This window comes from Osmerus eperlanus, chromosome 16 (genome assembly GCF_963692335.1).
Source record: "Osmerus eperlanus chromosome 16, fOsmEpe2.1, whole genome shotgun sequence".
NCBI lineage: Eukaryota > Metazoa > Chordata > Actinopteri > Osmeriformes > Osmeridae > Osmerus > Osmerus eperlanus.
Window position 1 is genome coordinate 1,865,049 of NC_085033.1, and position 16,304 is coordinate 1,881,352.

The window sequence follows — 16,304 nt, forward strand, 5'->3', positions numbered from 1 at the left end:
TTGAAGGTGTAACCTTATATGCGTGTATATTATGAAAATGTACAAGGACTAGAATGAATAGGATAGAACATTTTAATTTTGACTTGTAAGAGAGAATGCATTTTGAGGTAAAGGTAACAAAAAACATACTGGAAGTTTCTGACACCAACATTGATAGCCTAAAACATGAACCGAAAAACCAATTACTACAGTATAATAACAATTACATAATTGTCATATTCTACATCGATCATGGTCTTCAAAGAACATATTCAAACCGCCATGAGATGCGGCATAGCTTAAAAGCTATAATTAACTTCATACACACACACACACTGCATAGTCGGAAACCTCTAGATCTCTGAACAACAATTATTGACGATTTCAAGTGACTGGTTAGATATAGCACAGGCTGGTACTTCCATATGGCACAGATCAGTGACGGACTTCATGACGGACCTCCTCTTCATCTTCCACCTCGTCTTCCTCGTACTCGCCCATCTCGTCGGCGGTGGCGTCCTGGTACTGCTGGTACTCGGACACCAGGTCGTTCATGTTGCTCTCCGCCTCGGTGAACTCCATCTCATCCATGCCCTCGCCCGTGTACCAGTGCAGGAAGGCCTTGCGGCGGAACATGGCGGTGAACTGCTCGGAGATGCGCCTGAACAGCTCCTGGATGGCCGTGCTGTTGCCGATGAAGGTGGCGGACATCTTGAGGCCGCGGGGAGGGATGTCGCACACGGCCGTCTTGACGTTGTTGGGGATCCACTCCACGAAGTAGCTGCTGTTCTTGTTCTGGACGCTCAGCATCTGCTCGTCCACCTCTTTCATGGACATGCGGCCGCGGAATATGGCCGCCACGGTGAGGTAGCGGCCATGGCGAGGGTCGCAGGCTGCCATCATGTTCTTGGCGTCAAACATCTGCTGGGTGAGCTCGGGCACGGACAGGGCGCGGTACTGCTGGCTCCCCCTGCTGGTGAGGGGCGCGAAGCCGGGCATGAAGAAGTGCAGGCGGGGGAAGGGCACCATGTTGACGGCCAGCTTGCGGAGGTCGGCGTTGAGCTGGCCGGGGAATCTGAGGCAGGTGGTCACCCCACTCATGGTGGCGGAGACCAGGTGGTTGAGGTCGCCGTAGGTGGGCGTGGTCAGCTTGAGCGTGCGGAAGCAGATGTCGTAGAGCGCCTCGTTATCGATGCTGAAGGTCTCGTCAGTGTTCTCCACCAGCTGGTGCACGGACAGCGTGGCGTTGTAGGGCTCCACCACAGTGTCCGACACCTTGGGAGAGGGCATCACGCTGAAGGTGTTCATGATGCGGTCGGGGTACTCTTCGCGGATCTTGCTGATGAGCAGGGTGCCCATGCCTGAGCCCGTGCCCCCGCCCAGGGAGTGGGTGAGCTGGAAGCCCTGGAGACAGTCGCAGTTTTCAGACTCCTTCCTCACCACGTCCAGGACTGAGTCCACCAGCTCGGCCCCCTCCGTGTAGTGGCCCTTGGCCCAGTTGTTACCGGCTCCGCTCTGGCCTGAAAAAACAACCGTTCACCTTAGTTAAAGATGCATCGCCTTGGCACTTCATATAATAACATCAAAAGTACATCATTATTGGGACTTGTTTGTACAAAGTGTTTGGGCTTGTCAGCAAAAAATTTAATATTACTTGCAAATGAAAACAAATACATTAACAATAACAACAATTTCACCAAATTAAGCAGTTTATTTCTTATACGATTTTATGAAAAAACAATTACCCTATAATAAATTGTGAATTCTTCAGAAAAAAAGAGTGACATTCGAAGTGAAAACAAGAGCACACTACTGTTGAGTGTGTTATTGGACATGTAATAGAATTGTCTGCGCCTCCTATGTTTTATCGAGTCTTAAATCCTCCTGACCAGCAGCGCTGCAGGACTGTCCCCTGTGGGCTGGGTTTTGCTGAGTCACCTCGCTGTCTGTGCCGCGCCTGACACGATGGCACATCACATAGCGTTGCTGAGGGAGTAAAACTTGCTTTGGCTGCAGAGGATGTGACAGGGAATGCTGACAGCAAGGGACCGTACTGGTACGCAGGACAAGTACAGAGAAGACACCACCATCGCTCTACTGGACCTCCGCCCACTCACCGAAGACAAAGTTGTCGGGTCTGAAGAGCTGTCCGAAGGGCCCGGAGCGGACCGAATCCATGGTGCCGGGCTCCAGGTCCACCAGGATGGCACGGGGAACATACTTGCTCCCTGTTGGAGGGAGGAGAGGGAGGAGGGAGAGAAGGGGGGTGTGGAGTTATAACCCGCAGGATATACTGATACTGTGGGTGTGGTGTGGTGTGGTTCTGCATCTAAGACAAATAGAGAGAGCATACAACACTGCTATGATAATGTGCAAAGACGTGGTCATATGTGGGAAATATATGCTGGAATCTTTTGGGAAGTGCTAATATGTTTTGGGTAATCCCTGGGTGTGTTTGCAGGGGACACTGTGTGCATGGGGTGCTGCCCTCACAGAGGGGATCCCAGGACATCCAGGCTGGAACACACTGCAGCACATGCTACGATGCCTTTGATTGTCTGGGCCGCCCTCCCTCCCTCTCTCCTCCCCTGTCTCCCATTCGCAGACTGCAGCAAAAGCTTGCAGTGCTGAGAACTGCTGAAGAGTAGCGAGGAATGGGGGAGGGGGGGGGGGGGTTCTGGCAAAGGGGACAAAAAAAAAAGCTGAACTGTGCAGAATACATTCTGAGTGAGATGTGATCTCCCAGTGGACTTGTCCTCTTTATCTAACCAACTCTCCTCTTAAGTACTGCTACTCAAGATAAATTAAAACCTTCCTAATCTGTCTGCATTTAAAGAACAATGTATTGCATGAGTGCATAAGTGCATGTCCAATAGTGGTACCAAACATCACATTGGCTCCAGCTCACCGCATTGACTGGAAACAAGATATGGCTAGCTAGCCATACTGTAGCATATGCTAGTCTTCCATTACTGGCCACTGCCTCTGCCACCCAGCTGAGTGGACACGTGGTGACGGATATAGTGCCGACAGACAATGGATTTCAAATGACCTTCTAAAAGGCTGGCCAATATAAACAGACAAACGCGAACACAGGGTTTTAGGGCTGGGTCAATTATACAGACACTGCAGATACCTGTCTAACCTGGCATTGAGAGAGGAGGGGAGAGAGAGAGAGAGAGAGAGAGAGAGAGAGAGAGAGAGAGAGAGAGAGAGAGAGAGAGAGAGAGAGAGAGAGAGAGAGAGAGAGAGAGAGAGAGAGAGAGAGAGAGAGAGAGAGAGAGAGAGAGAGGGAGCTCTATTTAGCAAGTCCCCGCTGTCCTCATTTTCCCCAGGTGGCTAGCTGGGGCCTAGTTTTCCCTGTCAGGCACAGATTACAGAGCAGATAGTTGAAGTGAGGTCTGTAGCTTTTACATCATCATTCAGAGAGCACTGCAACAACCTGCTGCAGGGTTCAGCTATTGTTCATCAGCTATTGTTCATTGTCACATACAGAGATTCCTCCCCAATCTGGCCACAGCCTACAGACATTGCAGGACTCATTATGATGGATATTTACCTGATGCTTCATTGTAGTACACATTTATCCTCTCCAGTTGCAGGTCACTGTCACCTTGATAACTGCCAGTTGGGTCGATCCCATGTTCGTCACTTATCACCTCCCAGAACTATTATTGGGACATGGATTGATACAAACTTAGAGGTAGGATAAAAACCGTAACTTGATATCTTCCACGCGGTATTGGACTAGTGCTTTGGCGCATCTCTTTTGATGACAAAAGGACATCAGCCAGATGCGTGACACTACTGCAGCCATGAGCCTCATGTCCCGGTCAAGTGGACCGCACCCTCAGAGGGATGCGTGGAATTGTTAAATAATTTCCTGCAAACTTGTATTTACAGAACACAATGTCAATATCAACAACATTGCCTACATACATTATATATAGACAATGTGTCGCAGATCGAGGTGCTGCGTAACAAGGCAGATTTAACATGCAGGGATAATGATTAAATGGTACGTTGCACAGGAATTATTTGATGAAATATCAAAATAAATCTAAACTCGGAAGTTTTTGCATAACAGTTGCTGCGTCAGAAGAAAAATAAACATACCTTGGCTCCAATCTGGTTTCCACATTGTCCAGCCTGGATGTGAACAATTTCCCTCATGATGCTTAGTGGGCGCGAGCAGCAAGCTTTGTGTCTCAACTTAACCGGTCGTCCTTCTGTGTCACCGCTGTATTTCTTACTCTGAGCACTTTCTACATTCCTCGGGCTAAGGGTGAGCCTCCAGCACCCACAAAATGATGCTGATTGGGTGACGTCACACCTCCGCTGCATCCCAGTACCCTGGCCAGCCTATCACAGGCCACCGGTTTGATGCAGTGGAGCATTTGACCGATCTGCATCGGTCACCGTGACATCATCCTGTCCGAGACAGAACGCAGCTTGTTACCCATTATGAGTGACTCATGGCTTTTTTAAGAAATAAAAGTGATGATTTTATCTGTGAATTTGATAGCAAACTCTGCAGATTGGCAGATTGTGGAGGTACCAACCCTCCAGTAGCTGCAGTCTCTGCTGCAGCGTTTGGACATACAGTTAGGTCCATAAATATTTGGACATTGACACAATTTTCATCATTTTGGCTCTGTATACCACCACAATGGATTTGAAATGAAACAATCAAGATATGCTTTAAGTGCAGACTTTCAGCTTTAATTTCAGGGTATTTACATCCAAATCAGGTGAACGGTGTAGGAATTACAACACATTTGATATGTGGCCCCCCCCCCTTTTTAAGGGACCAAAAGTAATTGGACAATTGGCTGCTCAGCTGTTCCATGGCCAGGTGTATGTTATTCCTTCATGGGAGTTCGTTATTTCATTGACAAGGAGCAGATAAAAGGTCTAGAGTTCATTTCAAGTATGGTATTTGTGTTTGGAATCTGTTGCTGTCAACTCTCAATATGAAGTCCAAAGAGCTGTCACCATCAGTGAAGCAAGCCATCGTTAGGCTGTAAAATCAAAACAAACCTATCAGAGAGATAGCAAAAACATTAGGTGTGGCCAAATCAACTGTTTGGTACATTCTTAAAAAGAAAGAACGCACTGGTGAGCAACAGTGAACACCAAAAGACCCGGAAGACCACGGAAAACAACTGTGGTGGATGACAGAAGAATTCTTTCCCTGGTGAAGAAAAACCCCTTCACAACAGTTGGCCAGATCAAGAACACTCTCCAGGAGGTAGGCGTATCTGTGTCAAAGTCAACAATTAAGAGAAGACTTCACCAGAGTAAATACAGAGGGTTCACCACAAGATGTAAACCATTGGTGAGTCTCAAAAACAGGAAGACCAGATTAGAGTTTGCCAAAAAACATCTAAAAGAGCCTGTACAGTTCTGGAACAACATCCTATGGACAGATGAGACCAAGATCAACTTGTACCAGAATGATGGGAAGAGAAGAGTATGGAGAAGGGAAGGAACTGCTCATGATCCAAAGCATACCACCTCATCAGTGAAGCATGGTGGAGGTAGTGTTATGGCGTGGGCATGTATGGCTGCCAATGGAACTGGTTCCCTTGTATTTATCGATGATGTGACTGCTGACAAAAGCAGTAGGATGAATTCTGAAGTGTTTCGGGCAATATTATCTGCTCAGATTCAGCCAAATGCTTCAGAACTCATAGGACGGCGCTTCACAGTGCAGATGGACAATGACCCGAAGCATACTGCGAAAGCAACCAAAGAGTTTTTTAAGGCAAAGAAGTGGAATGTTCTGCAATGGCCAAGTCAATCACCTGACCTAAATCCAATTGAGCATGCATTTCACTTGCTAAAGACAAAACTGAAGGGAAAATGCCCCAAGAACAAGCAGGAACTGAAGACAGTTGCAGTAGAGGCCTGGCAGAGCATCACCAGGGACGAAACCCAGCGTCTGGTGATGTCTATGGGTTCCAGACTTCAGGCTGTCATTGACTGCAAAGGATTTGCAACCAAGTATTAAAAGTGACAATTAGATTTATGATTATGTTAGTTTGTCCAATTTTTGGTCCCTTAAAAAGGGGGGGGCCACATATAAAATGTGTTGTAATTCCTACACCGTTCACCTGATTTGGATGTAAATACCCTGAAATTAAAGCTGAAAGTCTGCACTTAAAGCACATCTTGATTGTTTCATTTCAAATCCATTGTGGTGGTATACAGAGCCAAAATGATGAAAATTGTGTCAATGTCCAAATATTTATGGACCTAACTGTAAATATGCAATAAAGGTCAGTTTGGACCCGTTTTTTATTCATAGTATTGGAGTTTATTTCTGAGTAATACACAGGGGAGTTAATATAGCTAGCCAAGTCAATAATATAGTTCATAAGCCTTGATCTAAAGTTAAGATACAGAGGATGGAACAAGCAGGCACATGGAAAACAATAACTGATGCGAAATGTGGAAGAAATCACTTCACAAAGAACAAGAGGCGTCAAGATATTTGATCAATAAATAGTGAAGTTTATTACAACGACACATATGGCTTATGTACAAGTGCATTACTCATGTTAAAAAATGGTAAAAATAAACATGTCAATCAGTGGTTTTTACATTCAATCCACTCAACCACCAACACAGGGGCACTGAAGCAGTTTATTGTACACTTCTTATACACAGAGGCTGTTTCCCAGTGTGTTTCACAAACTATGAATCCATCAACAATGACAGTCTACATTACAATTGTCTGTTTTACTATCTCTGACGGGAAGACCTTTGTCTTATCACAATGTTATATATTCTGTGTTCATCTACTTAACATAAGCACCCCCTTATCAACACCTCAAGATGAACCTATCAGCTGGCACTGAATATGCTATTACCTTTAAGTTCTGAGAAAATATGGAGGTTGTAACATCCATGTCAGTCAAACATCAACTAATCTTGCACGCCATTGCATATCCTGAATGTCAACCAATGAGAGTGACAAGTTGCTGACAACAACTGTGTTGTAACCCCTTAAGCAACCCTAATCCTAAAGCATACATCCCACTGTTATAGATGGAGGAGTCCATCACATTTGAAATGACAAGACATCATTTAATTATTGTACATTTGCAAAAGGTCTACAGTACAATGGCATTGTTTTAATAGAAGAAATATGTCTGTAAACGGTGACCTATCTACATGTCCATTCCTTCATAGAACTTCCTCTCCAAAGCATTTTTATGTCACATCTTTAGCTAGCATTGGCAAAGCCCCAGACCTTATGTAAGTATCATATTGTTCGACATCAGACAAGAGGGAAGACAGTCGTCATGTATGTGTTTTTAACACAATAATCGGAGGTTTTCTTCAAGAGACCTGATAGCTCTCTGTCATATCCAGACTGATTACGATGAAATAAGTACCTTGTGTTAATGGTTTCTACATTCATGAAATAAAAAAAGATGGGAGAAAGGCTTGGAATAAAAAAAAAAATCACAAATAAAGCAATACTGCAGCTTTTGTAAATGAAATTAGTTTCATATACTTTCGTTACAAAAACAAAACAGGTTTTACATTTCAAAAGAGAATCCACGTTTATAAAAATGGACACTACAGTTTGGCAACGAAAAATGTATTGTTGAAGGAAGATGCAATTATTTTGTCAATTCGGGGAATAGCTTGGTCTGTTCCAGAACAAGGCATTCTGACCTTGTGGTAAAAACGTTGTTTTGATGACAATGTCATATTGTGTACATGCTTTGTCCACCTAGCAAAGGATAAGGTGTCAATTACTTTCACACAAACACTGAAGCTGTGCCTTATAGCCTGGAAAAATGAGGGCACCCCATGTGAAGGCAGAATGTTCTTCTTTTTTTCATTTTTTTTTTATCAAGCTCAATATCGGTAGCACAACAACATAAGGTTTGTGATTTACTGACAACATCATTTTACAAAAACTTTTTAAAATGCATTGATTTCTCGAAAAGGGTGGAAAAATAAGAATACACTCCTTCAGACCAATGGAAAAGGTTGATGCCCTCACACTGTATCCAGTCCAGTGTTCAGCTCAGCATAGTGACTCGGACCACATGACTCCAGTATTTTTCACTTTTGAGTTTCCTACAATACAAAGTAAAGTCCTTGGACCTTTGGAAACAAATTTGATTAGTGTGATTGATATTCACACACACATGCTTTTATAACACTCAGGGCTGCCTAGTTCAGCTATTTGTCTATTGTATTTCCCACTGTCCAGTAATGGCAGATATTTTCTATAAATCGCATGACACTAAACACATAATTTGCAAAGATAAATAACTTTGGGTTTTAGGTGGTTCAGCAAATATGTCCATTCTTTGTCAAAATAAAAATAAGCCTCAATTTGGTTTAGAATTCGGCCATTTAAAGGACATTCATAATTCAACATTTGTTTTTTTAGGTAAGGCGGTTTGCTGTCATCATCAACACACTGGGCGAACCTCTTACGCAAATGCACAGATGGATATGACTTCTCCAACCAACCACGTCATACTGTAGCAGTGAAAATGGGCTTTTTGGCTCACCGCCCCTCAGAAAACGACACACCGAGACTCTCCACAGACCAAATCCCCAGGCTGGCGATGTCCAGTGATATTCAGTCCAGTGATATTCAGTGGGGCAGAGGGGATTCCCACAATGTCAAAGCATGACCGCTAACTTCAAGCCTCTGTCAAAACAATGTCCTCAGTGGCAATAGCCAGCTAAGAGGCACCCCCAACAAATACCACCTCCTCACCTCAAGGTGGAGCCAGTCTCTCTACAGAGCATCTGAAGGGTCCGAAACCTGAGCCGGCCAGTTGGTACATGTCTGTCTCTCCCCCCCCCCCAGGTCAAGTGACATGAGCTGGGTCCCGAGTGGGGCCCAAGCCCACCCCCTCCCGTCTTCTCCATGGGGCTTGAGACATTGGATCATGAGGAGTCCACTCCGTTCACAATGCTATTTCCTGTGATGGCACAGTCTGTAACTGGGAGGAGACCCGAGTCTATGGGGGAGGAGACCGTGCGGTCCACGGGGGAGGCAGGGGGGGGCGCCTCCAGGGGAGGACAGTCTGTTGCAGCAAGGGGTTCTGAGTCTATGACAAGCGGGGTGGTGGGGAGGACAATGTCTGTGACAGGGAGAATGGTACAGTCCGCTGTGGGGGGAGGAGTGGAGGGGATGTCAGGGGTGGATGCAGTCCCACGTACTGATGGAGACACGGGGTCTGGTAAGGTGGGGATGATGGAGTCTAGGGTGACAGGGGGTGGGGATTCTACGGAGATGGTGATGTCCATGGGAGGGGGGTCAGTGTCATTAACCTGAGGGGTGGGGGAGCGAGAAGGGGAGGGGGGACGAGGGTCAATAAAAGGTTGAGCGGAAGAGTCCAATACGGGTGGAGGGGTGGTTTCAAGTACATGGGAAGTGGTACAATCCAAAATGGGGGGAGGGGTGGTTTCAAGTACAGGTGGGGTGGGATAGTCTAACGTAGGGGGAGGCAAGACTTCAAGTACAAGGGAAGTGGTTGAGTCCAAAGTGGAGGTAGGGGCAAGTTCAAGTAAGGGGTTGATGGAAGAGTCCTTAGCTGGGGAGGGAATGAGATCATGGAGGACTGGGGAGGGAGATGTCGAGGTAGGCGGGAGGTCAAAGATGGAAGTGGTTGATACCAGTATGGGGGTTGAGGGCGGGTCTGTGACAGGGGAGTCCAATGAAGAGATAGAGAGGGGGACAATGGCAGGGGTTGAGGGTGGGGAGTCCTTGGCAGGGAAGGGGCCAGAGTCGTTGACCAGGGTGGTGGGCGAATCAATGGAAGGGGCGACAGAATTCATCAGAGGGGTGGTGGAGTCCTCAGTGGATGCCAGGAGGGGCTCGGTAGTAGAGGGCGGAGCCTTGTGCAGAGGGGTGGAGGACAACAGCTTCTCCTGACTCGCCAGTATGACCCCGCCTTTACCCAGGGCAGAGGGGGTGCCTGGGGGCGGGGCGAAGGAGCGTCCGTTGCGGCCCGCCGGCCGCGGCTTGAGCACCCCGAGCTCCGTGCCGGGGGACGCAGACACCTCGACGACGGAGGGCGCCGTGAGGTCCACGGCCGACGAGGCCGTGGAATCCATGGTGGACGTGGCCACCGCCTCGTGCGGCGGCGTGTCGTGGACGCGGGCGTAGTCCCTGCTGCCTTCCTGGGGCGCCAGCAGGAGGCGCTGCTCCACGGGCTTCCGGGGGGGCAGCAGGGGCGGGCGGGTGTAGTACTCGCTGTCCGCCAGCGTCTCCGGGAGGGGCTGGTAGCGCGTCTCGGGCAGCAGCAGGATGCAGATGATGCAGATGAGGGTGCAGCAGGCGAAGATGATGTGGTGGAGGAAGTAGCCCTTCTGGTTGTGGAGCTCCATGATGGGCGCGGTTAGGATGCCAAAGCCAGCACTGGCCAGCACCAGACCCAGACCACCACCCCTGCATGGAGGAGAGGAGAGGACAAAGAGAGAAGGGGGGGGGGAGGAGAAACCGCAGGAGAGAGGAGGGGTGAGGAGGGGGAGGAGGAGGAGAGGACAGGAGTAGAGGAGAGGAGAGAAAAAGAGGATGGGAAGGAAGGGAAGGGAGAGTAAGAGAGGAGTCGGTCATCTCTTATGGACTATTTAAACAGAGGAAACACTCCATTTTGATCTCTGGACATTTTTGTTTGGACTGTTCATTGTCCATTAATGTTCTCCAAAAAGGAGAAATGACCCAGTGCCCGTACCCATGTCAAGACACACATAACAGACCCAAACCAACAAACCAGGATGTCTCCTGCAAGTATTTTCAGCTTGGTCATGTTTCACTAAACACAGCTCATTCTGGACTCCCCACATCCAACAGATAACTAAACATCTAGTCTCAAATGAACAAATGAATCATCAAAGGCCATGGGTGTGTTCTTGACTTATCCCCGGCTGTTTGTTTTGCAGAGTGCTGCAATCCAACCAAACCGCATCCTCTCCCTTTCCTCTGCATGCAGTGCTATTACTCTTCAGTCTGCTCTGGGGTGCCATTCCCCTCGGCCACCAGATGGCGCTCTGTAGCTATTAACAGGCGGTGCGCCACACACCTTATATAACCTTGGGGCCAATACAGACCCAGTGTGCATGTGTTTTACAGAACGTCCTCAGACGTGAAACTGATTCCCACAATGTGTGGATCTAGCATTACACGATCACAGAGGTATGCAAACGAGGGGGGGGTGACGTGGGTTCTGGGATCTCTCTGGAGGTTGGGTGTGCTGCTAACACAGCTGTGTCTCCTGCTCGTACCCCTTCTCTTCAGCTCAACCTTGAGCAAGTCATCTCGCCGGTAGGAACGAGAGACGACCCAACTAGTTAAACAAGGGTTATACAAAAACAACCTTCAGAGTCCTCGAGCAAAATCAGCTTTGCCACTGTGATGCTCTCCACAGTCCACCCATCCCCATAGGTCCACTACGACTCACGTTGAGTATTAACGTGACATTATATCGGCCAGAAACTATCTTATGGTGGCTCTGCTTTCTGTGGGCGTAGGGATTTGAAACCGAAAAACGAGCACTTCGTCCTCTGGCCTGGTAAGCGTCTCCTGAGGCACAGTGAAAATCCCCATTCATCACAACCCACAAACGAAACCTATAGTTCTCCATTCCTCCCACCCCTCCCCGGAGCGCTCTAGTGGTCTGGTCCCAGTGTGTGGGAGGGCTTACCTGATGACTGTGGGGGTGATCTCAGCACAGAAGAAGATACTCAGGTTGCTGACTGCGTGGGAGGAGAACATGCCGATGATGGAGAAGGCAATCGAGAAGTTCTTATTCAGCGTATCTGAGCGCTCTGCGCAGGGAAAAGACACACACACATTAGCCATTATTCCCAAATTCGTAATACAATGAGAACAGCTTTACACGGTTTGAAAACTTTTGATGAGGCTTTGATAGCCTGTTGAGAGAGTTTCTAAACTCCATGAACTAACCATGGCTGGCTAATACCGTCATAAATTGTTGACTGACTCTCCAAAGGTCATACAATGTAACATAAGTGACTATACTGCCCAGTCCAACATCCTGAATTTGGGATGGTGGGTTTAACTCGGATCTGGATTAGCATTCGGAATACAGCCTGTCTGATCCGCCCCAGCTAATTTAAAAGAAAACAGATTGTACAAACAAACACACACACACACACACACACACACACACACCCAGGGGGGGACTGAGGACATTGAAATGAGCCTAAAGAGGATGATCCGAGTCTGGTCTGTGATTGGTTTGGGTCTGTTCTTATCTCTAATCCCCAGTCTGTCTGACAACAGCCCAGGCTCATTTAGCTGCCCACGCACCCACAGGGAGAGAAGGAGAGTATGAAGAGATTGATAAACATGAGAGGAGGATGAAGAGGGTTAGGTCTGGGTTAGGGTTTGTTACAGGTCACAGCTGTGTGATTCGAAGAGCATTTTCCTGATGGTGATTCTTACAGTCTATGACTTGGCAGCGGACACAGCCAACAGGTCAGGACAGGTCAATAAGGAATTCTGACAAACTTCCAAACCGATTTCTACCAATATGCTCCCGTAAACTTGTTATCAACAGCTTGGAAAACAAATTGGTACAGAACCAGCCATTGTGATTCATTGTCATTCTGTTTTTGATGTTTGTATTATTGGATTATGAGCACTGATAATGGATTGATGTTTATGTATTGATTCAATTCAGCATACATGCTGGACCCTGTGACAAGGTATTTCACCAGACTCCATCAAAAATAGAGAGTTTTCTGCAGAGGTCATGTGAGCTAGCATTTATACTGTTGTCCTCGACTCCACCAACCCAAATACAAGGACCCACATTCCAGTAGCTGTGTAAGAGAGAGAAACAAAAATCATACTTTACCTATGTTCAGCTGCACGCTGTACTTGCCCACCACTGCAAGACAAACAAGAGAAAGAAAGAAAGAAAAAAAGAAAAGGCGTTGAAAACAAGGTGGTGATAACACCGGTGTGCAGGCAGCTGACACCAGCCGACACCGGTTAGGACAGCACCAACAGAGCACACGCAACACACACCCTGCCGTTCCCACTCCCACTTCTTCCTGCTCGTATATATCGACAGCTTTATTAGAACCCGAGGACAAGAGTGTTGGTGTTGTCTGTAACCTTGGAGCACCCACAATCTGGTCAAATATTTGCTAGCTCACATTCAAGGAACTTAAAAAGAGCAGAAAACATGCGTGCCGCTAAAATATGTTCCCTTTGTTCGGACAAATTTTGTTTTGGTAAACATGAAATGGCGAGCTTCCATCCCGCAGTTTTTTTTTGCTCCAACCCCAGCTTAAACCAGATGACTCGGTACATAAATCAGAGAATAATTAGAATAAAGGGCAGTAAAATGAAGAATGCTCATTTCCAAGAACAGGGTTGAGGATCTCCAATACATTCTATACTAGGCACTTTCTCCGCACTATAGCTAAACTCACATGACATTTGACATTGACATTTGTGTTGACGGAGAAACCAGATCCATTGCCGAACGAGGTTTACATGGGCTGGAGCTGACATTCAGGCACTCATTCAGTCATTCGTCATAATGACTGAATGAGTGTCTTTGAGTGGTCTTTGAGTGCCACAAATAAAGAGGTTTCCAGTAGGTCAGATATCTCAAGCCACTCTTTTAAAGACAGTCTTGTTGCATAAAAGAGCATGTTCAAGGTCAATGCACTAGGACTAGGATACTGATACAGCATGATCTATATAGTGGTGGTGGAGGAACAGATAGAGCGATGTGTATGGTATTGTAGCGTGTGCGCGTGAGCTCACAGTTGAGAAGGCCGAGTTGCAGCAGCGAGGCCAGAGCGGTGATGATCATGAACATGAGCAGGCCGCCGCGGCGTCCCATCAGCCCCACGGCCGGGCACAGCGCCAGGCAGGACGCCACGGCGATGCCAGCCTTGGTGTAGTAGTCAGCGTAGAAGTTGTGGAATATGGCCGTGTCGTGGGCCTCATGGTCCATCATGCTGCGGGCGAAACAGTGGTGGATCCCATAGCCCGTCAGCCTGGACACCAGAGGGGAGATCCAAAACAATGACGCCAGTTATTTCCTGCTCCGTTCAATTTGGGAAAAGCATTTTTCAATTTGGCAAAAACGACCTTTATTCAAATGTGTTGAAAGTGGAATGGGAGGAAACATATGAAACAATATGAATACAACAAATGTGCCGTGAAAATTGGTCCTTTGCAAACAGACATCTTCCAAAGATGTGGTGCATGGCTAGGTTGAAATGATGAGTCCCAGTCTATTCAGTATATACTGGGGAGTCAGGTGGCTGAGCGGTGAGGGAATCGGGCTAGTAATCCGAAGGTTGCCAGTTCGATTCCCGGTCATGCCAACTGACGTTGTGTCCTTGGGCAAGGCACTTCACCCTACTTGCCTCGGGGGAATGTCCCTGTACTTACTGTAAGTCGCTCTGGATAAGAGCGTCTGCTAAATGACTAAATGTAAATACTGTATATATACACACACACACACACACACATCAATGAACTGGCTTCCCTAGGTCAGGCAAAAGCAAGGCTGCTTCTGAAATCAAATGCCCAATATTTTGCACGACTTGGTGCTTCTTTCAAAAACTATTATATCAATTATAATCAGTAATGTAACTTTTGGATTACCCAGACTCAGTAATGTAATCTGATTACTTTCCATTACTTTTGGATTACTTTCAAAACCTAGTTTATAACCAGTTGAAATTTGTTTACATAACCTGTAATAAGACTAAATCAAAAAACAAATTCTGTTGGACCCCAGAAACTGTTGCAGCAGGACATACAGTAGCACTCCAAAATAAATAGAAAGGTCACCCCAATTTATGTCAATAAGGGTATTACTGTTAAGCAAATGTGAAACGTCAAGGAGAAAATGGCCAATGATAAAACCAATGATAAAATTTTGCAATTAAAAGGATACATTTTGCAAAAGAAAACTGACTACTCCCAAATGTAAAAGTATCTCAAAGTAATCCTCAATATTTTTCAAAAGTATCTGTAATCCGATTACTTTTTTTTGCCAGTAAAGTAACAATTATTTAGTAATCAGATTACAGTAATCCGTTACTCCCCAACCCTGTGGACCAACTAGAGTCCGTCTGTCAGAATTGTCCAACCAGTCAATTTGAGAGTAAAAAGATATTCCAGAAAGGTTCGAGATATACTTCCTCACTGGGCTTCACTGTCATCAACACACACACACACACACACACACACACACACACACACACACACACACACACACACACACACACACACACACACACACACACACACACACACATTTTAAACCGAACGGGACCTTCATAAAGAAAGGCGAACAACATGCTCCCCAACTTCATGAAGAAGAATGAAGAATTGTGAAGTTTAACAGTGGGAAAAAAAGTTTACTTGTTAGGGGACAATTCAAACCATTCAATGTATTCAGCAATGCATGTAGCAATCTGCATGAAATGTCTTTCTAGACCATGTTCTGTGTATCAAACTTTGTGGCAACAATTCAAGGCCCTTTTCCTGTATCAGCTTGCTAATGCCCCCATACAGAAAAGCTTTATTGAGTTTGGTGTGGAAAAACTTGACTGGCCTGCACACTCCCTGACCCAAACATCAAACACATTTGGGATCAATTCTAACGCCATCTGCAAGCCAGGTGTAATCACCCGACATCAGTGCCCAACCTCCCTGATGCTCTTCAAGCTGAATGGAAGCAAGGCCTGCATCACTGTTCCAACACCTATTGAACCTTCCCAGAAAGGGCAGTTCCAGAAACAAAGAGGGAACCCCTGATCTTGGAATGAAAGGTTCGACAAGCAGGTGTGTGTATACTGAGCAGTGTCCCCATACTGTACTGTTGGCCATGTCGTGTAACGATGTGTAAATGTATGTTTGTATCTGTGTTTTTTGTACAGTATACCTCTTGACGTGCCAATAAAGCACCTGAAATGTTAATTGAATGTAGAGAGAGAGGGAGAAAGAGTGTAGATGATGCAGAGGGGAGTGAATAAGGGGTTAAAAAGGGAAAGATGTCACCCAAACAAACACACACAAAACGTGTTTGACTAGGGTTTCATACAAACAACGCTCATGTAAAATTCATGGTCAGTCCAAAGTCAGGTCCACCGGGCAGTAAAATAGGAAACATTCAGGCCTGAATCTGGCCAGGCCACAGAGGAGGAGGAGGGCCAAATGGATGAACAGACACAGGGAAAGACGGACAGAACGTCCACTGGAGGAGGAACAGGGAGCCCCTGATCAACGCTGCATCCAACTGACCAGTCAATAGTGCGGACGCCTCAGCAAGCCATTG

The 16,304-nt window shown here is 46.6% G+C and overlaps 2 protein-coding genes across 2 annotated transcripts in view; both read right to left on the reverse strand.

Annotated features, from left to right (window-relative positions):
- Window positions 1-56: 56 nt before the first annotated feature.
- On the reverse strand, window positions 57-4,283 carry LOC134036202 (tubulin beta-2A chain). The gene is made up of 4 exons (XM_062481024.1): window positions 4,096-4,283; window positions 3,539-3,647; window positions 2,097-2,207; window positions 57-1,499 (listed from the first exon to the last, which is right to left on the reverse strand). The coding sequence occupies exons 1-4, from the start codon at window positions 4,150-4,152 to the stop codon at window positions 415-417; spliced, it is 1,362 nt and encodes a 453-aa protein (XP_062337008.1). The 5' UTR covers window positions 4,153-4,283; the 3' UTR covers window positions 57-414.
- A 3,505-nt stretch (window positions 4,284-7,788) lies between these two features.
- Window positions 7,789-16,304, reverse strand: part of slc22a23 (solute carrier family 22 member 23) — a 28,627-nt gene continuing 20,111 nt past the window's right edge. Inside the window, exons 7-10 of the mRNA XM_062481776.1 lie at window positions 13,772-14,007; window positions 12,849-12,881; window positions 11,670-11,793; window positions 7,789-10,414 (exon numbers count right to left, since the gene is read on the reverse strand). Of these exons, the coding sequence (XP_062337760.1) occupies window positions 8,908-10,414; window positions 11,670-11,793; window positions 12,849-12,881; window positions 13,772-14,007 (1,900 nt within the window). The 3' untranslated portion in view covers window positions 7,789-8,907. The remainder of the gene's footprint in view (window positions 10,415-11,669; window positions 11,794-12,848; window positions 12,882-13,771; window positions 14,008-16,304) is intronic.

Coding starts and splice junctions, on each gene's coding strand:
- LOC134036202 (XM_062481024.1), bottom strand. CDS start 4,152: ATGAGGGAAATTGTTCACATCCAGGCTGGACAATGTGGAAACCAGATT. Junction 3,648..4,095: donor GAAACCAGATTGGAGCCAAG/GTATGTTTATTT, acceptor TCCCAATAATAG/TTCTGGGAGGTGATAAGTGA. Junction 1,500..2,096: donor ACCCGACAACTTTGTCTTCG/GTGAGTGGGCGG, acceptor TTGTTTTTTCAG/GCCAGAGCGGAGCCGGTAAC.